At 41.8% G+C, this 24526-nt stretch overlaps 1 protein-coding gene across 1 annotated transcript in view; it reads left to right on the plus strand.

Moving 5' to 3' along the window:
- The window catches only part of LOC117882374 (inactive N-acetylated-alpha-linked acidic dipeptidase-like protein 2), a gene marked incomplete in the record, with an annotated part of 726064 nt that extends 703495 nt beyond the window's left edge, over nt 1-22569 (plus strand). The window contains 1 exon segment of the mRNA XM_034780534.1: nt 22342-22569. Within this exon segment, the coding sequence (XP_034636425.1) occupies nt 22342-22569 (228 nt within the window).
- Between the last annotated feature and the right edge of the window lie 1957 nt (nt 22570-24526).

Below are 24526 nucleotides of genomic sequence, written 5' to 3' on the forward strand. Positions count from 1 at the left end.
AGCCTGCTCCTGCCCTGAACACAGAGGAAATACAGATCTCCTTCTCCATTCTATGAGTAGAGGAGAAGGGGGATTGCTCAGATATAGGTGGGGTTGGAAGAGTCTAATAGGGGAAAGAGGTCCAACAACCCTGCCTCAGCCCCCAGGAAAAATCTGCAATTAAAGGAAAGATTAATTATATAGGTTTAAAAATACTGAGGTTTTATTTTTTTATTTAAAAATACTGAGGTCTTGCATCTGAAGAAGTGAGGTTCTTACCCACGAAAGCTTATGCTCCCAATACTTCTGTTAGTCTTAAAGGTGCCACAGGACCCTCTGTTGAGGTTTTATTTGTTTGTTTTTTCTTTTATTTTTTTCAGACTAGGATTCTTACAATTAAATGGTAGTGATATAAAACAAGCTATTGCCAAAATTTGGTGTTTTTATAGTGCAGCATATAACAAAGGGAAAATGCTTACTGGTTAAATGGAAGACTGAGGATTAGGACTTGACCATTGACTTGCAATGTGACCACTAGCAACTTACTTAAAATCTTTGGCCAGAATTTTTAAAAGTTACCTCTCCTTTTGGTTGCTTCCATTTTGGGGTTCCCATTTTGAGACACGTTGAGCCTGATGTACAGAAGCTTTGATGGTACATGGTTCCCATTGATCTCAGTTGGAGTAGTGAGCGGTCAACACATCTGAAAATCATGTTGGGCAAGCAAAATTTGAGGTACCAGAAACCAGTGAGAGCCTTGAAAATGTTGACTTTTGTGCCTTCGCCCCTCCTCCTCCCATTTGTTTAATCAAAATGATTTAAGGCCTACTAAAGAATGGCATTGTGAGTCTCAAAAAGTGTGTGTTAAATACTTTGAGATCTTTGGATGAAAGGCAGGAGTATGTACAAATACTACAATATTGAAATCATCCTGTGTTATAGGCTGATGAAGTGTTGAAGGAAATTTGTCTTAGTAGTTTCTGCCAGTAAACTGTGTATGATACTACCATGCAATTATTCATACTGTGGAAAATATAATCACGTGGTATCTCTTGGGTCATTTGATTCATCCATCTGTATTGTTGTCTGCAGGACAAGGCTCATAGTGCCCTCAACTCTGCTTTAATAAGTCTGCTCCAGGCTGATCTTTCTGAAAAATGAAATTGGTACAGATAGCATGATGAATGTGAATGGCCATATAATGCTATTATTCCATTTTCACAGGTCCCATTGAAGTCAGTGGGAGTTTTGCATGTAGCATGTAGCTTTTCATGTTCTATATCAGGGATTCTCAACCTTTTTCTTTCTGAGGCCCTGCCCAACATGCTATAGAAATTCCACGGCCCACCAGTGCTACAACGCTGTTTTTCTGCATATAAAAGCCAGGGTCAGCATTAGGGGATAGCAAGCAGGGCAACTGCCCAGGGCCCCACACCACAGGGGTCCTCAAAAAGCTAAATTGCTCAGGTTTTGACTTCAGCCCCAGGTGGCAGGGCTCAGAGCCCTGGGGCTTCAGCCCCACACGGGGAGGCTTCAGCTTTCTGCTGTCAGCCCCAGCAAGTCTAAAACTGGCCCTGCTTGGCGGCCCCCCTGAAACCTGCTCACTGCCCCCTCCCCCTGGGGGGGGGGGGGCTCCAGACCCCTGGTTGAAAACTAATGGTTCTATATGATGTTTGGAAGCAACTTACTATTTCAAGGGTTGACTAGGGAAGGAGTGACTTGTTCATGCATGGATGCAATCAGGGAACTTAAATGTCAGACCATGGTTTCAGTGCAAGTTAAAAGCTTTGCCAACTGCAAATTACATTGGCTATTTTCCAGGGTTAAACTAGTGCCTTTGGAAAGAATTATAATTTACCATTGGGGCCAGAATGTTCCTTTTGTTTTTCCATGATAGTCATCTGTGATGTTCTCAACCGGTTCCAAACCGTTTGCACACTCTGTAGATGGTCAAACTTACCCTTCCTGGGGATTGGCTTTAATAGTAACTCTAGTTCTAATCGCAAAACATAAACCTCAGCCTAAGATTTCCCCTCAGGCCTGACAGTTCCTTGGGTTTCCTGCAGGACCTTCCTGTCTCATTCCCTACTCTTTGACCAGAGGGATCGTGCCCACCTCTCCTTTCCTGGTAGATTTAACAAGGAGTCTATGCCACAACAGGACAGCGTGAACTTAATCAGCAGCTTTATCCTGATTCTAATTTATGATAACAGAGTGAGACTACAAAAGACCCCTGCATCCCTGTGTGTGGTTGCAAATTTTACTGCCTTGCTGAACTTTTGTGTGTGTGTGTGTGTGTGTGTGTGTGTGTGTGTGTGTGTGTGTGTGTGTGTGTGTGTGTGTGTGTTTGCATCTCCACCCTCTTATTTGGCTAGTCCGTACAGGCCATGTCCTGCCCCATTATGCAGAAGACCTTGACTACAATATAGGTCCACAGCACAAAGTATCGATTGGGCAGAATTTGGGGAAACCCCATGCAGAGTTCCTTGATCACTGCCCAGGAAGGAACAAAGCTCTCTCAGTCCTGGAATATAGGGTTGGTGTGGGATAGAAAAGGAGTGGGGGGAAAAACTACTGGGTCAATGACTATGGGGTCCATGCATATGTTCATGTGCTGAGTACCATGATTAAATGATCCTTATGCAATTATTGTACTCTGAACATTTAAAGACAAAGGAAAGTAAATGCAATTAACTCTTCAAAGTGTGGGGTGCACTGTGAAGAAAGGAATCTCACAATAGTGAAAGAGTTCTGGCAGTTTCTATAAGATATTTCTGCTGTCCTTAAAATAGAAAATACAAAAAACAACAACAACGGAGAGCATGTTATTCAGAAGAGACCGAGCATAAAATCCAAACCAGCAAGAAAGAAGCACGGACAGATCCTCAACTGGAATAAATTAATATAGCTCCACTGAAGTCAATGCAGCGATGCTGATATATAACAACTGAGGACTTTGTCCCAAAATATTATTGAAACAATTTGTTCAAAAAACAACAACACGGGAGAACATTTTCAAACTATATTTTTAACCATCTCAGTATGCAGAATAAATGCCGGCTTGACTATTCCTAGGCAGGTTTTATGCTTCTGAGAGTAATCCCTTTTGTTGTTTAAACAATATCCGAAATGTCATTGCTTGTAATTCTGATTTTATTGGGTCCAGTAAAAAGAGCACGATAATATTCTATTGTTGTCACTTAGTGTTTAGTGGAGAGGTAATTGGCTGTAAATTCTTAAATAAGGGAATCCGTATGACGTAGTAGGATAACCAAAACGAAAAAGACTGTCTTAGTCCATAAGGCTAGATCACTCTTTAAAAATACTTTGCTTTATATTACTTTATTTTAGAGTAAAAATTAAAGGGTGCAGTAAAGTACACATAAGACAATTTGCAATATCATAGAATCAGTATTTGGGTAATATGTTTGAAAATAGTTAATGCTAGACTGAGCAATTAAGTATTCCTTAACTTTAAAAAAATGTATGTGAAACATACAGGACACAGTGTGAAGCAGGAGAGAGAGGGAAGATATTTTTAACATTGATTGTTCCTAGGAATATCAGTTAGATTGGGGTGAACACACCAAGCAGGAGATGTCTAGATCTCAGCATGGTAAGCCAATCCGTTGGGAGGATGAAAGGGTGATAGATAGACTTTCTACTGGAGCTCTGCACATCAGTCTTTTTGAATCAGCTTTCTGATGAGACTTGGTAGGATGTCTTTGGTGAGCAGATTTACACGCGCTCTGACAGGTGTTCTTTTGGGCAGTAGTGGCAAAGAACTTTTCAACTAGAAGCCTGCAGTCCAGTGTCTCTTCTCGAGTGTAAAAAGAAGGAAAGTGGCATCCTGGTATTAATGGATTTGGGAAAGAGAAATTAAGCTGGATATATAATTTCTTGGTATTCACAGTACAGTACATAACGGTTTGCCTAATGCTTCTTTTAACATTACCCATAGCAATGATGGAAATGGAATTTCAGTATTGTAAGACATAGGTTGACCAGTATTCGATTGTCAGTTGCTATTATGTTTGGAATAGAACGATGAGATAATTCAAGCAATTTGATTGTCTAATGTACAAGGCATGACTTCTGTAAATACATCTTGAGCATACTAATTGAGCAGACATGACTCATTTAAAATAATCCACATGCTTATTTTTATAGCTTTGTTTCTGTTTGTTTTTCATTTTCAGCCTAAAGCAGCAACAGGGCATATCCTGCAAATTAAAGATCAGCTGATGCCCAGCTGATATTATGTTTGTATCCTCTCTTGTCTGATTTGTATCTGTTCTCTGGATTGTAAACTCTCTGGGAGCAGAGACCCATATATTACTGCCTGTTCCTATAGCACTCAGCCTGATTGTGACCAGGAGCGCCACCAGCTTTTCCGCTGCCCTGAAATGCCGCCTGCTCCCATAGAGACGGCGGAAGGTCCCGCCGTGGAAATACCGCCGCGGTCGCCACCCCCCAAATCGCAGTGCCCTAGGCGACTGCCTTGGTCGCCTAACGGGTTGCGCCGGCCCTGATTGTGACACTATCCTGATTGGGGCATCTGGGAAGTTCTACAATAGAAATAGATTGTAATAATGGGGGAGACTCAGAAGGTCATATCTGCATTCCCAAAAGGAAGTAGTGGCAGCAAATACAAGAGTCAGGGATTCTTCCTTCTCTCTCCTTTTGTCCTCTCCTCTACCAGTTTGCTCAGAGGTGGGAGGAGAGGCTATAGCCTAGTGGCATACATTATTTAATACCTATCTGGGCAGTGATAATTGCTGAATTCCAACAGGAGTAGCCCAGTGGAACCTGATTATAATGGAGTAAAATTCCATTGAAATGCATTGAAGTAAGTTCACTACATTTCCATTTCTATATACGGTAGAATGAGAATGCCTCCAGCCCTTTACAATGATCTACAACCCACATCCATTTTCCCATGGAATATAAAATATCAGCCACTTTGAGAAGGAGGTCATACTTGTCAAATCCGAATTCTGGACCTACTTAACCAATGTTTTTATATCAGCAACAAATGTTAGTACAGCAGAAAACATTAGGAGAGTCATGCATTTTTTAGCAAGTCCCCATTTATCAAAAGGTTTTGTACTAAAACTCTGATTCATTTGCATTTAGCACAGCTGTGTTTTACAACCGTTCTGTATGTATACGACAGCTAGGACTGACCTTTATTTGTGTACTGCTAAGTACTTGGAAGAAAAGATCTGGCACTATTCAGTCAAGCAGAGTACTCTAAATGTTTTAAGTAATCAAAAAATATATATATAATGAATGTGTGCATTGCCTATAAACACCACTGCCTTCCTGCATCAGAGTAGTAAGCCATTTAAAACAAATAGATTCAAAATATAAATTGTGCTAGTCCAATGCATCCTACGGTTTTTTTTGTATCCCTTATAATAAATTTTGAGTTCCTAGTTATTTCTTTGGAAATTCTCTGCTTTGGGGATTGGATTTTTACACACTGATTTTGAGTTTGATTTCTGGATTACCTCATAAATAACAGAAGAGCATTAAACATGCAAACTGAGCCTCGGGTCATGGCAAATAAGTCACTGGAGTTACTTTGCTTCTGGTACTGAAGATCCCGGGTTTGATCCATGTTGATGATATGGGGTAGGAGGTCTTTGATTTGTCTTGGCTGATATGTGTAGGTGCCATCTAGAAGCTGGGAAGAGGTGACATTCTGAGAGTACTGGGGTTACATAGTCACTTGCTTCATGATCTTAATGATTTTTGTTGCATTTTTTCTGAATTCCCTCTTTGTGTATATGTTTAGGGTGTTCAGAACTGTTGATAGTATTCAAGGTGTAGTCTCACCACATCTTTTTATTTGGCTATGTAATTGTTTCTTTAAATATATGCTTAAATTGGAATTAATTTATTAGATAGAAGGTACATATTTTTATTTCTTCCCTAAAGCCTGGTTTCCATTACAGACAATTGTTGACAATGGGTGTTAGCAACAGGTATATTTGAAGCAGTTCAGGACATGATTTAGATACAAGTGTAGACAAGCAGAAAGTCATTTCAGCACTATTTCAGAAATTGTGGTTAAAGGCTGTAGAACTCAGAGAACTCAGTCAAGAGCTTTAAATGCTGCATTTACAGAATGAAGAAACATTTACCTTTAGCTCTTATTTTCCTTAGATCCCATTTATAATATATCTGCCTAGCACAAACTTCACATCTCAAATGTGGTTCATTTCTCTTTGTTTCCCTTTTCCATACTTTGTGAAGATGACCTGCTTTAATGGTCACATTTTTCCTTTTTTTAAACTCAATAGATGATTTGAGTGTAAGAAAATATTCTGGACTAAAAAATAAGGAAATTCTGATCAAATTAGGCAGATCTACACTTGCCTGTCTCTTCAGAATAGGAAATTAGATCATGGATAATATTTATCTCTTACATCATAGTATGCAATGCTTTATTAAAACAATTCAAGTCAAGGTTATGTGTGTCTCCTCTTTAACTATTTTTTTTAAATAGTGGCTTGACAGTTCTTAAATTTATGCTAGATAGTGAAATCAGTATAAAAAAAGCGCAACTAAGTTGATTAAACTTCTTTTTGTTTTTAACCTAAAAATGGAATTTCTGATTTCCAGTTTGCATTCTTTACATCAACTACATTTCCATAGGCTTCAATGGAGATTTAGTATGCTAGGAAATTAGGTGTGGGCCCTTGATTAATATGGCTTTGACATGAGTTGCTCAAAGTAACATTCTTCTTCCCTGAAGGCTGGAAAACTGAATTTTCCCCGCGCCTCAAAATGAAATATTTTTGGCCCCAAGAAGCCTGTCCGGGGAAATACTGATAGATAAATGGTGAGTCCCTGGCAGCCCTTTTGACAGTGAACTTCATGAAAATCAGCTGTAGTTAATAGATAACATAGGACTTTAGGCCAATTCTAAATTCCTGAGGGGAGGTTCTTGTCCTAATTTCTTTAAAGCCTACATTACTAGGCCTTGTAGGATTTGTTTTCCTTTTGGTCAAATTTCCATATTTTAGTGAAAAATGTGAAGAAGCAAACCCAGTGAATTTTCTGAGAGTTAAATTCATCTGCTTTGTGACGGATGTTATATTCTTGCAACACTACAAAATAGTTTCATTAAGACAGACTCCAGGCTCCCCTTAAAAGTAACCAAAGCAGTATTAATATTTCAGGTTTTTTTTTAGAAAACTGTATGTATCGCATGTGTGAGTTCCAATATTCATGAGCTGGAATTAGAGGAGACAACATTTTATTCTTGCTTACTAGTGAGTTCTTTCATTCTATAGATAAACGTCATTAAAAGCAAGTCTTTAATCATTCTACTATAGAAAATCTGAACGTATATATTTTAATCTTGTCTACTTATCCTATTCTATGTTGAATATTAGAAAGGTAGGGGACACAGGGTTCTCTACTAACTCCTGGGATGCCTCCTTGTGGCTGTGTCTGCAAAATAGCTCTGCCCGGTCTGACACCCCTCTCCCGTCTCATTTCTCTCTCTGGACTCAGGTGACTGACTCTTCATGACTCAGCCCTCCGGCTGCATCCCATTCCGGAGGAACAAAGTCCCACTGGGTGAATTGTCTCAGGGAGTTTTCTGATCTACTGCCCTGTCTGTGTCACTCTCCCAGTGGCTGGTGTGTGAGTCCAGGTCCACCCACTACTCCAGGTTCCAGCCGAGGTGTACTATGCCCAGCAACCACTGTCTGCTTAAGTCTGACCATGTTAGCGTTTCTCTGGACTCTTTCATACCTTTCTTCCCTATCATCTGGACCACATCTGAGTTGCCTCTGGAGCTTCCTCCACTCCCCATGGCTACTTCATTCTCATGGATTTTTACCTGAATCTGTAGTCCAAGGAGGATTCAGGTCCTGTTCTCCCTCCAGAGAACTCCTCCTCCTACCTAGCCAGCTCCTTCCTCACTAAAGAGTGACTGGATAGCACCTCCCTGCAGCAGGGCCGGCTCCAGCATTTCTGACGCCCCAAGCAAAAAAAAAAAAAAAAAAGCCGCGATCGGCGCGGCAGTTCAGCGGCAGGTCCTTTTCTCCTATAGGGAGTGAGGGACCTGCTGCCCCGGAATTGCCGCAGGTGCCGCCTCTCTCCCTTGGCCACCCCAAGCACCTGCTTGTTAAGCTGGTGCCTGGAGCCGGCCTGGCCCTGCCCTGCAGGCCTCTCTTTCCACCAACGTTGTCTCTTTATAAGCCTGTTCCAGCTATTTTCCCAGCTGGGCTTCATCAGCCATTAGGTCTTATCAGTCCTTGGCTCCTCTCCAGATTGCAGCCTATTGGTTAATTGGCCTGTTGTACCTGATCAGGCCTTGTGTGGGTTGGACACCCCATCACAGTGGTTAAAAGAATATTTTTTTCAGTGACCATATTTTACTTGTGCTGAACAATTGTTGTCTTAAAATATGCTGAAGAGTGGAATGAATATCATCAGATAGGACCGTTTGGTTAGATTTTTTTACATTTTATATAAAAGCAACTCAAGGCTCATTGTGAAAGCTGTATTGTAAATTCTTTCTGAACTCTGCAAACAGTTGACAGCATAGATATAGAAGCATAGAAATGACCACACTTTACAATATTACTCTCTGAAGTGGATAATTACAGTCTACCCTTGGTTTTTTATGTGCCTAAAACAGGTGGTGGTGATGATCTCATGATTGCATTTTGTGTGCAGAGCGTCAAGTACATCAGAGAGGGCAATACATACTTGCAGTTTACGTAGCATATACCAGGGCCGCCCAGAGGGGGGGGCAAGTGGAGCAATTTGCCCCAGGCCCTGGGCCCCACAGGGGCCCCCACGAGTATGTCGGAGGCTCCCCCCACCTCTGTCTTTCCCCATCCCCGGATGTGTCAGCTGGTAAGGGGGCGGGGCTGCGAGCTGCGGCCGAGCGGCGGGAGCTCAGGCCCCGCTGGAAACACCACGCTGCTGCAGCGCTGGACACGGCGCGCTGAGGCTCCGGGAGAAGGGATAAGGGGCTGGGGCCGGGCACCCCCCCGACCCCATCCCCCATAGCCCTGACCCCCAGCTCCTAGCCCAGCCCCTCTGAGCTGGGCACCCCCTGACCCCATCCCCCCCACAGCCCAAACCCCCAGCTCCAAGCCCAGCCCCTCTGAGCCGGACACCCCCCAACCCAGAGCCCAGCTCCGCACCCAGCCCTGGGCAACAGCAGCACCACCCCCAGGCAGCGACAGCCCATTGGCACCAACCATCACCATCACCCAGCAACAGCCCATTATGTAATTGCAAATGTATACATACCATTAAAGCATTTAATGTTTTTAAATAATGTATTTAGTGTATTTTCAAATTATTACAAATTAATTTTTAAATGTATTTCACTAGTTATTTTTTACATTTCCAAATACATGTTACTATAGTATTGCAACTTTTTTTTTATGGAAGGGGCCCCCAAAATTGCTTTGCCCCAGGCCCCCTGAATCCTCTGCGTGGCCCTGGCATATACCGTATCATACTCTAATATAGCATATATATTCACATTACACATTTAGATTTTCTCTCTCTCTGCATGTGAAAAATAAAGAATGAATGTAATTTTGAATGATATCTTACAAGGTACCATCATGTCAACTTGATCTGGATCATAAGGCACCAGACTGGGAGGGTCCTGGGTTTGATTTCCAGTTATGCCACCGATTTGCTGTGTGACCTTGGGCAAAGCTCTAAACCACTCTGTGCCCTGGTTATGGAGCTGAGCAAAATATTTCAGACAAATACTTTATTTGCCAAAAAATGAAGTTACAGATCAACTGAAACTATTCATGATTTCACATGAATTTGCCAAATAATTTTGGCCAAAAATATTTGGGGGGAGGGTGGGGAGGGAGTGTAGATTCAAAAGGGGACTTAGGTTGGGCTGAGGGAATAGCAGATCCTGGTACTGGGGAATAAAATAAACCCCAAGGGAAAAAGACTGGCTGAGTCGCAAACATGCCGTTGCACTGAAGTGAGCCACTTGATTGGTCATCTGCAGACTGCATTGTCCGCTTTCCTTCCCTTAGTTAGCCCATAAAGAGAAACTTATTGCCACAGCCGTGAAAGCAGCTTGTGCAACATCCAGTAGATGCCGATTTCTGATCTAGACAAGTCAGGACTGTGTGTTTCTCTTTAAGGCCAATCAGATGAAGATGTGTAGTCAGCTTGCCTCTCAAACAAGGGAATAGTTATTACAGAATATGCTGCTGATAATTTATTTTTAAAAGCTTTTTAATTTTTACTTGGTTACATAAAAGTAGCATTTAAGGATCATTAAGTAGGAACTGACTGCAACTGGTAAAGTAATTCATAGAAATTAAACTTTTTTTTTTAACTGGGAACTCACAGCTTGTTTCATTTTTAATACCAACAATCCCCAGGAGCCCTTCGTTTACATATGAAAAACAAACTATAAAGTCTATCCCTCTTAAAATTGCTAGAGGGATTTTTGTAAATGACACAGCTTTAAACTGAAATATGAAGTGTGTGGTATGTGTCAGTGGAACAAGAAGTGGTGTCAGATGGTCATGCCAGGATGATTGACTGATGATATGATGTCACTGCAGGACATCAAGAAGTGCCATGACTTCAATGAAGTTATTCCACATTTAGAGTGATGTTACTGAGCTCAGAATATGATCTAGTGGAGTTGAACAGTGTGTAAAAGGATACAATATTTCTGTTGATCTTGTAGATGGCTGCACCCTATGCAGCACAAGTGGCCCAGCTAAGCAACCTGTTTAGGCCTCTAAGTATCCCTTGAACTGTATCCTAAAGTAACCATCACCCATTAAATTTTACTCTTGAAAGAAACAATCTTCTCTGAAACAAAGTGCCCTTCATATGGTGGCCATGCTCAGTGAGTCTGTAAAGACACTGACACCCTCTATGAACATGAAAGGAGAGAGAACAGATGCACTGTGGAGGCTGCATGCTCCGAGAGTCCATTCTTACAGAGAGGAACAAAGAAAAGCTTCCCTATGCCAGCGATGGGTAGCTCCTCTGGAAGTGCTGTAAGGAAAGCTCTCAGACATCTGAAATGTTACCTAACCTGTCTTAATGCTTCATGTTAGTTTATTCCTGTGCAGGGGATCCAGATTTTGATTCTCATTCAGTGCTGGGAATGTTAAGAGAAAGGGCTGGTTGAAACGAAGGTGCCTGCAATATAGGGATTTCAGCCTGGGAAGGTCCTCGATGCTTTGACAGAAACCTTTAGGACAGCTTTTTTGGGGAAGGAGGAGGAAACAACCAAACCAAGAAATGAAAGTTTTAAGTCTGAATGCCTTTCCAATCTCAAACCCGTGTTACACTTGCAACTTTGCATGTGTGAATATTTGCAGTAACTGTTTTGCTACCCAATTATTTACAGGTGCACTTTAGATGTCTATCTGCTTAACTTATTGCCCCTACGTAGCAGTAGGTAGACGGCGAAGTGATGTTACTTGTACCTGCCAAAAACAACAAGGACAAAATGTTACCCTAGATACTATTGTTTTAAGGGTGGCACTCTGTTTGTTTGTTTTTTTCCCTCAGTAGAGCATATACCTACTTCATGATGATCTCACATTGCATTCAACATTTGCCTTGCCAGCAGCATCATATTGTATCACATCACCAGCACTGCATGTTGCAGTTTGATGATACATCTGAATGTTACCAAGTTGAATCAAAGGGTCATGGTGGTGCACTGCAGTATTGCTACAGGGTTAATGGTCCATGGACCACGTGACTTTTGGACATGGGGGTGCGTATAAAGAGTGGTTTGGCTGAAAATTGCCAACCAGAGCCTCTGCTGGTCTACAAAGGAAGGACTAGGAAGCCCTTTCATCTGAGAGCCAGCCAGGAAACAACATGCTCCTCCTTCCAGTCTCCTACTGCCATCCCTGTGCCTCCACCTGCCGCAAAGCAGCTTCTCATCACCCCAACCTTGCTGTCTTCAGGCTGTTTAAAAGGAGAAAGTGCTACTGCTCCCAAACAGTTTCCTTGCACCCTGCACGGGGGCATTCTGGAAAAGGGAGGGTGGATACACATGCCTCTGCTGAATCTCTTGGCTCACCTCCTCTTCTCTGCACACCCTACCCTATTGTGACCTCTCCATCCCCAAACTTCTTTGTCTGCTGGCCTCTTTTTTTTTCAATAGTTCCCTGATTTTGTGGCCCCTCAAAGCCTTCCCCTACCCAAACAGTATAAGTAGGATTGTTCCAAGAAAAAATGCGAATGATGGCAATCCTAATGGCCTTCCTCACTATTCCTGTATGGGTAGTAAGTCTGATGTGCTGTGTATAGTGGGCGGTTATTCTATATGTTTTTCCCACTGATTAGGATTTGTTTGCAAATTTGTCTTCATGGATAAGATATTCTTTACTGCAAAAAATGATTATTCTTTTAAAATAGCCCTTGCATTTTGGGAAATTTTCTTTTATTTAATAAATATAAAACACCTTCCGTGAACTTTACTGTTCTTTTAGAATGCTTAAAGCACTGGTGCTCAAACTCTTTCTCCCCGTGCCCTCCCTTACTGGTAAGAGAATATGTCCACACCTGCCACCCAGAAGCAGAGCAGAGCTGGGGCTGGGGACCGAGAATGGAGCAGAGTTAGGTGGCACTCCCTCTCTGTGGGGGCTGGCCTGGGCCCTGTTCTCCCCTCCCCACTCCCACACATTCCTTCATTCCCTTCTAGGGGGGCACGCCCCAAATTTTGGGGACCTCTGGCTTAAAGAATACTGATGGTTTGGAATCTGCTTCATAATGAATATAAACTGGGAAAAGCAGTGTGGTGCATGTAAAACATTCCCCCTATATATTAGTGTTAAATATTTATTGATGAACTTATTCTTATAGTATTAATTGGCCTCACAGATTCATGTTTTAAAGGGTGTTTTACATTCTGGTGCTTGTTAGTAAACTAAAACTTGAACCAAGCAGTTAAACATTAAGATACTAGAATTATTGATCTTGTACATTGGTGTCACAAAGATATCTCTATTGGACCATGAAGGATAATGATATTTTAAAACGTCAAACCTCATTATTTAATTACATTATCGAGTAATTACATAGATTACATCCCTATTTCATGGGGGTTTTTTTGCTGGCTCATAGAATTATTACTTCATCTTTGTTCCACTTGAGCAAAAAAACAGATTGGGGCTTATTTCTGAAGGTGTAGGATGAAATGAGAGGGCCCAGTCCTGCTAACTCTTAGACGCATAGTACTTCCAGACGTTCTCTTGTGTACAAGTAAGCACTGAGTAAAAAAAAAGATGTATTCCTTCTGGATTTTATTTTAATTGGATAACTCACATGAGTAAGGATTGTTCATGTGAACAAAAATTGTCAGAATGCTGCCATGGGTATATAAATGGTAAAGAAAGAGAATAGGTAGATAGTATTAAACCCCGGCCCATTAAATATTTGGAGTTTGATCCTATGCTCTTTCAGTTCAATGGCAAAACGCCCATTGATTTGAATGGTGCAGAATTGGGCCTTTATGCACATACTTAACTTTACTCACATGAACAATCCCAGTGATTTCATTGTGATTAATCAAGTGCATAAAGATAAACACGTGCCTAAATGCTGATAGGACCAGGGTCTATATTAACAAAAGTATCATGTGCATGGACAGTAATGGAAAATGAAGATATTTTAATAACATTCTATTTTTTCTCTATTAGTTGGCCAAATACGTTTTCTCCATAGAATTAAAAACTTGAGAAAGTTATTCTACCGTGTAATGAAAAGCTAAAGGAAACCAATTTTGCTTTGCAGTCATAGTCTTAGCAGAACTTGTAGACCTCAAACTTACAAAGTCTTTAGTCAGTGTAATTTTCATGCACATGAATAGTTCCATTGAAGTCAGTAGAACTGCTCACATTCTTGAAATTAAGCATGTGCGTAGGTGTTTCTGGGATTTTGTGCCAAATTCGTGTCATATCGGGTCACGTTATATCGAGGTAGTGGTGTACTTGCAGAGTGATGAACGGAGTGAAATTGATATAGTTTGAAGTGAGCGCATGTATTTGTGTTGTGATATCCTCTTGTCTTGAAGCTTTTCATTTTAAGAATCCTGTTGATCAGGATTAAAAAGTGGCGGTTTCTAAAGGGAAAAATAAATTAATCAAAACCAAATTAAGACTACTTTAATTTTGAATAAAAGCATCCATGTGGGAGTTATTGAGGTTTAACTTATCCAGTTTAAATTCACACCTGTAGTTAATTCAGATTAACTTGTCCCCATGTAGACAAGCCCAAGTTTATTATGTGTTGTTGCAAAAAGCATGCAGTACTATGTGATAGTCAGTGAGCATTCACTCTGAAACAGTCACAAAACGTCAGACTTTATTAGACAGACTGTCATAATAAAAAGTCTTCCCTTATGTTGTTTAATATAGAGCAACGAGGAATTGTTTTTAAGGAACAAGTGTTTCAGGGAGACCAAATTGTACAATCAGTTTTCAACAACCAAAGAGCCACTTTTTGTTGAATGAAGTCTGATAAGCCACAAAATATTATCCAGATAAGGCAAAATCTTGAGGTGCAGGGCATCTGCAACATTCAGTGGGCCAGACCTGAGTCTTTAATTCAGCTTTTTTTTTTTAAACTCAGATCTTATTTACCATGTCTGTGTAAAGACTGAGTAAGGAACTCTGGATTTGGTCCCTTGACCTAAATGAGTCAGAAGTTCACAAGGGGCTTGAAACCCGTATTCCACTGGGGGTCCTGCAGCTGGCAAACCTTGCCCCCCAGAGCGGGGAGAGCTGGCCAGGAAGAGGGCATAGCAGGTGAGCTAAGGGCTGCAGTGATGCAGTCAAGGGATGTACAGATGCAGCCCATCTGCTGGGCTCCGCCTGCTGCTTCTGTGGAACCTTGATTGCACTTTTAAAGCAGCCCTCCCTTGTGGGATGACTAAAAAGATCTTTGTTTACACTACTGATGCTAAACGAGTAGGTTTTGGAGCACAGATGAGAGATGTCACAATGATGGATATTATATAACTTGATCTTGACAGTCCGGCTGACCAGAAAACCTGTTCACTTCTCATGTATCAGATTGAAAGTTTCTGAAGGTCTGCATCTTCATCTTGTGAAATATTGCCTTCTTTTTAACTTTCCCCTGGCATCTTGTGTCCTGTCAAACATGTGACTTGCCTATTACCGCCTCACAGGAGTCTAAATTCTCTCTAGCAGTTCCTGAGAGGTCTTCTAGGAGGCACTAAGCCATCGTAGGGCCGCATCCAGTTGACTCTCATTGACTTCAGTGGCCTTTGGATCAGAGCTTCAGTTACTTATTTTGAGTTAGCTCTGATTTTAGACATAGTCAAAACCTATATGTGAAAAAATACTGTAAAAATATAATGAATGATCAACCTCAGAATCTAGAGCAGAGGTGGGCAAACTACAGCCTGTGGGCCACATAATATGTATGGAGATATACCTACCTCATAGAACTGGAAGGGACCCTGAAATGTCATTGAGTCCAGCTCCCTGCCTTCACTAGGAGGACCAAGTACTGATTTTGCCCCAGATCCCTAAGTGGCCCCCTCAAGGATTGAACTCACAACTCCGTGTTTAGTAGGCCAATGCCCAAACCACCAAGCTATCCCTCCCCCCACAGGACCATCCTGCCTGGCCCTTGAGCTCCCGGCCCCCCTCCACTGTCCCCCTTCTCCCGCAGCCACGCTGCCGCATGCGCAGCACTCTGGGCGGCGGGGTTGCACGCTCCTGCCGAGCAGCGTGGCAGCGTGTCTGGCTCTGGCTGGGCAGCGCGGCTGGCAGACATGCTGCTCTGAGCAGCATGGTATGAGGGCCGGGGCTGGGGGTTTGGATAAGGGGCGGGGGTCCCGGGGGCAGTCAGGGGACAGGGAGCAGGGGGCGGTTGGATGGGGCGGAGGTTCTGGGGGGCAGTCAGGGGACGGGGAATGTGTGTGTGTGTGGGGTGGGGTTAGATAAGGGTGGGAGTCTCAGAGGGCAGGGGTGTGGATAGGGTTCAGGGGACAGGGAAGGGGGAGTTTGATAGGTGTGGGGTGGCAGGGGGCCTTTCAGGGGGTGGGGGTGTGAATAGGGGTCAGGGCACTCAGGAGAGAGGGGGTTTGGATGGGGATGGTGTCCCGGGAGGGGGCAGTTAGGGGACAAGGAGCGAGGGGGGTTGGATGGGTCTGAGGTTCTGAGGGGGGCAGTCAGGGGGGCCAGAAGTGGGAGGGGTCAGATAGGGGGCAGGGGCCAGGCTGTTTGGGGAAGCACAGCCTTCACTACCCGGCCCTCTATACAGTTTTGCAACCCCAATGTGGCCCTCGGGCCAAAAAGTTTGCCCACCCCTGATCAAGAGTCACCCTGCTGATACACATAGGGGAAAAAATAGATTATTGACACAGTTCTTCAGTTTGAGATAGCATGTCTTCCATTGCATTTTAATCACATTAACAGAGTAAATCTGAAACCGACCAGATCATTTGCAGAAGATAAAAAGGGAAATACAACCCATAATATCTAATGTAAACAAAATGCCCAGAAATCCAATAAGAGACTATCACGGGGTCTGCTACTCACTGCTCGGCAGTGCCTCCTTGTGGCTCATCTGGGGAATCAGCTCGCCACTGTCAGCATCCTCTCCAGCGGTCGCTCAGCTGTTACCTCAGTCACTCACTCTGTGGCTCCTCTCTCACTGGTCTGGAGCTTCAGTGCTTCTCCTTTATGGCTTAGCCCTCTGGCCAAGTCACCGTTATCCTCTCCTTCTGAGGTAGTCTCAGTGGCTAGGTCCACACTACCCGGCTGATTCGGCGGGTAGAGATCGATCTTCTGGGATCGATTTATCGCGTCTCATCTGGATGCGATAAATCGATCCCAGAAGCGCTCCCCCGTTGACTGCGGAACTCCTGCTCGCCGAGAGGAGGAAGCGCTGTCGACGGGGGAGTTTGCCTGCGCCGCGTGGACCCGCAGTAAGTAAGCTTAGTTCGATCTAGGAAACGTCGACTTCAGCTACGCTATTCTCGTAGCTGAAGTTGCGTTTCCTAGATCGATCCCCTGCCCCAGTGTGGACCAAGCCTCAGTCTCCTTCCTCAAAGTCTCAGGCGGTCTCCATCTCTACCATGCTGTCTTCACTACTCCCATAGTAGCTGGTAGGGGAACCCAAGCATGCCCTCTACACTGGGTTCCAATCCAGGGATGCTCAAACCAGCAGTTCAGGTTCATCCCTCTCACACCCTTCCTGCTCCATCCCTGGACTGCACCTACCCTGCCTTTCTCAGGCTCCACCTTTCCCTCTTGTGACTGCAGGCTCCCCTCCCTGCAGTCTCCTTGCCCCCAATCTACTGCCAACTTCTTCTCATTATAAACCATGTCTAGCTCCGCTCCTTCCCCAGCTGGACTTCATCAGCAATTGGGCCTTAGCACTCCCTGGCTTTCCATCAGGTGCAGCCTATAGTTTAATTGGCCTCTCTTGCCACCTTAACCCAATCCGTGCTGGTGTGGGGTGAATGCCCCATCACACAAAGGTTTTTCCTCAGACCGTTCCCTTTAAAAGTTCATTTGCACCATATAGCAAATAGATTTCATATGGTGTGCCTGGTAAAATCTGGCAATATTACAACTTGAGGCTGCTGAACAGCAAAAACTAGCAGAAATCATGGTTTGAAAAGCAAGATAAATGCCCTGGCAAATTAATTAATGCTAACAATCCATGCTGTCTCCTCCTGCAGTTGGAAATTAATGGATTTTTTTTTAATGTGGTATCCTTCGATGTCAAAGCACATACTGGAACTGCTGGGACCAAGATGTTAACCAACATATTGTGCAAAATCTCTGATCAGTGGAAAATATCAGCGTATATGTTGTAATACTTAGGCACAATACCCTCTCATTTTGGGTGCCTGGTGTCCTATAACACAATCTTTCTTTTCAGAGGTATTGAGCACCCATAGGTTCTATTACAGATGCTTGGAGCTTTGAAAATCAGAGTGTGAGTGAGGAAAAATAGTTTTATATTATCATGTAAAATGTAATGAATGACAATTAGAGCTCTCTGAAATATTCTCAATTATATTAATAAATCTCTGCATTTGAGGTTTTCACATTTCATTCTGTTTTCACAAAAATATTCTGACTTGGCAAAATGCTGGAAATTTTCGTGAAACACTATAGATATTCAAAAGCTCAAACTCTGAATTTTCAATAGCAGTAAGATCCATTTTTACATGGAGATACAAGTAAATCTGCAAATGTTAATGGTTTATTGCAGGGATTGGCAACCTTTGGCACACGGCCCATTAGGGAAAGCTGCTGGTGGGCTGGAACGGTTTGTTTACTTGTAGTGTCCACAGGTTCGGCCAATCACAGCTCCCACTGGCCACGGTTCACCGTTCCAGGCCAATGGGGGCTGCGGGAAGCGGCATGGGCCGGGCCACCTCTTCCCGCAGCCTCCATTGGCCTGGGACGGTGAACCATGGCCAGTGGGAGCTGTGATTGGCCGAACCTGTGGACGCTGCAAGTAAACAAACCGTCCCGGCTTGCCAGCGGCTTTCCCTGATGGGCCGCGTGCCAAAGGTTGCCGATCCCTGGTTTATTGTGAACATCCCATTTTGCACAATTTTGTGACATACATTTCCAGACCTTATTTACCAATTTGCATAATCCTGATAGTAGTCAGATTACTCTAATACAACATACAGAGGGATGGTGTCTCTGTAACATTGTCATGTAGGAAACAAAAAGGTACTCAACATTGAAACCGTGTACTAGTACTGTACATCAGATGTGTGTTTCTCTGCTGTGGGGGCAGAGGGCAATGGAGTTACCGAAGGCCATTAATTTCACAAGCTAAAAAATATGCTACTAGACTGATATTTCTTAGGCGACCCCTGAAAATGTCTAGCTCATAAAAGATATATAAAAAAGTTATTTTGGACTTAACCATCCATTTTAACCTATAGTGTACACATTTTCACTACATGATTTGTCTTTGACTAAGCAGTTGTGTTTGCTGCATTGTTTCCACAAACAGAAACTCTTAAATGGTGTGTGTGTGTGTGTGTGTTTAATATTATGTATGTGTATTTGTATGTGGACACGTAAGTCATATTGCATTTTTGATGTGGATCATATATGTTAAAGTAAGAAAGTCAGGTATAGTTAGTTATTTTTAAACATCTCTTTATTGAACTGAGTATATAAGAAGCATCAGACAAGTTTCTGCAGCTTCTAATGTGACTTCAGTTCTATTAAATAAAACCATTGACTTCAATCAGACTATTTATGTCAGTAAGTACTGCTCGGCATGAGTGAGGATTACAGAATCAGGCCTGTAAGGAAGGCCAGTGAAAGATACTCTCTAGTATACTACTCTTTCTAGACAAGGATTCCAACATTTCTGAAAAGTGAAGGTTGCCTTTTCTTTCCTTTTGATCACATAAGAGAGCTAAACACATTAATCTATAGACAACCTTTCCCAGTACGTAGAGTACAGGATCTGGCTGGTTTCATAACAGTACTGAGTGGGTGGATTTTTCACTTTAAACAGTCACACATTGTGAAATTGTTAAATGTCTGCCTAATGTGTTTGAAAACTACTATTTAAAGAATGGGTGGGAGGTTAAGTGAGACACCGGGAATGAAAGGACTCCATCAACTTAAAAAATCAAACTTCTGACTGAAATGTTTTAACAATTATGATTATGAGGAGCGCATACGATTAATTTTTAATTTTCATATCTGTTTTTGTTTATGTTCTTTCTATACTTTAAAGAGCAAGAATTTTGGTTGGTGTAAATTGTTCTAGCTCCATTTATGTCAATGGAGCTACACTAATTTACATTAGCTGAGAAGCTGGCCCTTTGTTTAGAGACAGATCCATTTTTTTCTTCTAGCTAGATAGTCAGCCAGATTCCCTTGATGCGTGGATGGGTCTTCACAGAGCAGTAGGAGAGAAACAAATACTCAAGAATAAATGAAAATGAGAGTGCACAACCACAAAATAATTTACAATTGGAGTCAGAGTCGGAATATCACCTCAAAGTACTTTAAATAAATTTTGGGCCAGATTCCAATGTTCTTATTCATGTTGAATTATGCCTTCTTCCAGCCCAATCTGACTGTGTAGTACATGCTCTATTCTGTATGTGGAAGAAAGAGGGACCTGGCTCTTTATTTGTAGTTGACTAGTCTCATGTATTTATTTTTTTAAATGTTAAAGGATGAACAAACCGCTTATGAAACAGACTATTAAATGACAAAGAGGGCTCTAAGGAGTTGTAATATACTATACAGACTGTCAGCCAAATAGTGTGGACTACTTTAACCTCTTACTATTCTTAAGAAAAGCTAGGCAGCTTATTTTTTATAATAGATATTGAAAGCCTTTTTGCCTATTTATAATTACCTAATGCATTTGAAAGCTACATTAGTACATGATGCTAGTACTCAGTCTTGGGTTTATTTTCTAGCTTTCAGCTTTCATTTACTGCACTTTCCTTGCTAAGATTTTGCCATTAAGTACTCCTGTGAAACAAGGATTATGAAGATATTATTGCACAGAATTTTTTAAATCAATAGCACAGAAAATTTGTACGATGTAGTTTCTATCTTTTCATTGCATTTCACTCCTTAACCCCTTGTCTGTGAGCCACTGCAGCACAGTCCTTTAAATTGCCAGCATTTCATGGAACATTGGCATTTCAAGTGAGATGACCAGATATCTACTGCATCACTCTGATGTTAGGGAGCTGTGACACTGAGCCAGAAAGGGTTAAGCAATTTGCAGGCTAAATGACCCAAATTCTACCTTTAAAGACATATTAGGAAAGTATGTAAATGGTAATTAGGGCCATTTCTTATAAATAGCTAACATAGCCATGTTAGATTACAGCTTTGAAATGTAGACTTGTATTGTTAGAGAATTGGAAGAAGATAGTGATTATAGTAGTCTGTTTACCTATATCTTGTTAGAGGTTAACAATGTAACCAGAGGGTTCCGGTCTGTCACTGTGTTCTATCGATTCAAAGATCAAAATGGAATATTAACATTTAGATGAACTGTGAATGTGGTAATATTGTCTTCATTTCTCTTTGAAGTATGTAATAAATTATATGCAAATGGTGGGAGATAGGTAGTTACCTTATGCTAATCCATGTAGCTAATTATCAGTGATGCTTAGGAAATAGGTCTACTTCAAAGCCACAGTGCTTCACCTATTATTCACCTACTGTCAAGAGACTGCCAGGAAACTATAAAAAGAACTCTTGGGCCCTGATCCTGTATCTCAGATCTGCTAAGGCTTCATGAGGGGAAGTTTGAGTCACAAGACTGAGGTCCCCAGCTCCAGACTGGGTCACCCTAATATTGGACATTGGACTATAACCTATGGAACTAATTCTGAAAGAACTCTTTGCAGCTCTAAAGCTCACCATCTCTACTATGAAACTGACCTAAGAATTTTATTCATGTTTGTAGGCATAATAATCTTTTAACCTATACTCTTTCTTTTGTAATACATTTTAGTTTAGTTAATAAGAATTGGCTGTAAGCTTATATTTGGGTAAGATCTGAAATAGTCCTTAATCTGGTGGGTAATTTGTCCCTTCCTTTGGGATTGGTAGGACTTTTTATATGATGAACAAGATTGTCCGTAATCCTCATCATATTTGACTTGGCAGTCTGGGTGGGAGCCCAAGGCTGGCTTGCTTTAAAGGAACTGTGTTTTGGGTTCTGGGTAACCAGGAAGGTGTTGTAGAAGCTGGTTTTTTGCTGGCTTGGTGAATCTAAGTATTAGAAATAACCACCAGTTTGAGGATCATCTGCCCCATTCTTTGCAGTTTGCCCCAATTGGGCAATCTCAGTGTGCCCCCCCCCCCCCCCCCCAATAGAATCCCGGTCACAGGAACATTGTGCTAATCAAATAAAAACTTGATCCCATCATGGTCATTAAAGATCCCATGGCACTCTTTGTAAGAGTAGGATGCTAACCCCCCAAATCATGGCCAATTTGGGTAATTGCATCTGCCTGCCTAAATTCCCCCACCACTCTTTCATTTGAATATGATATTCACCTTCACTTCCTACTTTGAAATAATCAGCCATGGTGCTGTGCACGCTTAAACATTCCACCACAGAGGTTGCTGCCTTTAAATGGTGGATGAAGTTATTCCTGTCTATATATGTAGCCAGGTGCTAAGCTGATGTGAATTGATGCATGCTGATGTGCATGCGGAAGATCTGGCCTGTGTTTTTAAATTGCTTTAGAGTCCTTCAGGCTGAAATGCTGAATAAATATCAGATATCATTGTGAGTCATTATAGGTCAGTTGCAAATAATTAAATAACTCTTGATTTGTTTTTTTTGTTTTTTTTTCAGAGACAGAGCCTCACCTGTCTGGGGAAAATGAAGTGCCCAGGATCCAATGTGAGTTCTGTGCAAATGCAGGGTGATTCTGATTATTTCATCAACCATCTTGGGGTTCCCACTGTGCAGTTTTCTTATGAAGACATCAAAACATTAGAGGTAATTGTGAATGGAAACAGACAACACAATAAAAAAATGCAGAATCTGGTTTTACTCAGTGTGATATTCCATGCCAAGTAGGTTGCAGCAGAAAGCTATCTCATTTTAATGAATTATTTTAGATGTTTGGAAGTTTCAATAGTACTTAGAAACGTCAGTTCTTTGCAGTGGTGTAGCGTTCTATTTAAAAAGATTTATACTGTCTTTTGCATTTTGATAGAGCAGATCACAACAATCAAATTGCAATAGTAAGATTAATATCAAAATATAATTGTAGTCTTCAGCATTCACAGTAACCCCATGATATGTGAAGTGTTTTTTCTTATTTCTTGCTTTTGAGGGACATGTTTAAGGCTCCATGTCATCTAAGAAATTACATGCTATGGCTTAGCCAACCCAACTTGACAGACAGCCTGCTACTAGAAAAAAATGAATATCTGTGTGTTTCTGTTGTTCTGTCTGGCAAGGAAAGAAAAACCTCAAAATGCATTTTACATCTGTCTCCAAACTATGGGCAAAATTCTGCTCTACAATCTACAAGCGGCTGTTAACTTCCATCTACTGGGTTAGATTCTCCAATCCACTAAGATCACTTTCCATGGCATAAACCCTGGCTTCTCCCCCTATCCTGGTGTATCTGGAGTGTATGCTGACATTGTTCTGTGGTGGAGTTTTAGTGGGACAGGGATCACAGTGGTGGAGGGAAGCACCACTTAGGGTGACCAGATGTCCCGATTTTATAGGGACAGTCCCGATTTTTGGGTCTTTTTCTTCTATAGGCTCCAATTACTCCCCACCCCATGTCCTGATTTTTCACATTTGCTATCTGGTCACCCTAGCACCACTACTCCTGATTCTCTGGCACAGCTCTAATTTGTCCCAAGCTTAGGTGGCTGAGGATTATAAAGACACAGTTGGTTCCCTGTACTACTCACCCTGCACTGCACCGAAGCAGAGTGGAGAATCTGCCCCACTGTTCTCAATGCATTGGCCTCTGCTGGCCCTGTGCACGAGGGTGAGTTTCACTCCGTATGTGCAATATTAATTGCAGAGTTAAACCATGTTGCCATTTCCATAGCATAGAGTAGGAACTGGTAACTCCAGCATTCTGGGCATGTAGGGTGAAACCACCAGGCACGGCAATATTCTGCTCTCCTTAGATGAACAGAACTCCCACTATTCTCCTTCTAGATGTCTCCTCTCCCTATGCACATAAGCTATTAGTCTTCATTCCTTCCAGAGTCATTGCAAAATGGCAGCATACTTTAGCAGTGCATTTTTTGTCAACAAAAGGAGAAGTCTGGGGGTTGATAGAATTAATTCAAAATATTTTGTGCCAACAAAACCTTCTTGTTGTTTTCTTTCAAGAATCAAACATTTTCAAGCTGCTTCTATTATTATTATTTACTTTAAAAATAAATCAAGACAATTCTCATTTCAAGTAATATACTGCAGTCAGCAAATGTTCCTATCTAGGTAACTCCTTCTGGGGAAATTTGGATCAATTTTTCTGTCCTTTGTATGAAAGAGAGACTGGGATTTAACAAAACAAGCATTTGGTTTACTGAACATCTATCACAATATCAACAGAGATATTTCCCTGAAGTCAAAAATGGCTGACTTTAACTTTATTTTTGGAGACAACTTCAAAATGGGAGTATTATCAGCAAGTGTGATTATAAACAACGCATAGTGACTATTTCCTTTATAGTGAGTGAAATAAATACGGTACACAATGCTTATGGAGAAGTAAATTCTAATGAGTCTTTTTCATTTCTATATTTTCATCTGGGTTCAAAAGGGAAAGAAAATAAAGACCAACATTTTAAAAATATTCTGTGATTAGTTAGAATGTCATTTTATTATTTCTCACACCATGCAAAGGTCAGGACTGTGTCTTATTTACTGTTCTTTATAGCACCAAGCACATGGTTGTAGTCATCAAATAAAATGAGACTTATTATTAACTGATTATTTTTCTTTAATGCGGGGTGAAAGTCACACAGGGTGTAGGGAGGCCTGCACAAGGCCCTATGCA

Source organism: Trachemys scripta, chromosome 9 (assembly GCF_013100865.1).
Source record: "Trachemys scripta elegans isolate TJP31775 chromosome 9, CAS_Tse_1.0, whole genome shotgun sequence".
Classification (NCBI taxonomy): Eukaryota; Metazoa; Chordata; order Testudines; family Emydidae; genus Trachemys; species Trachemys scripta.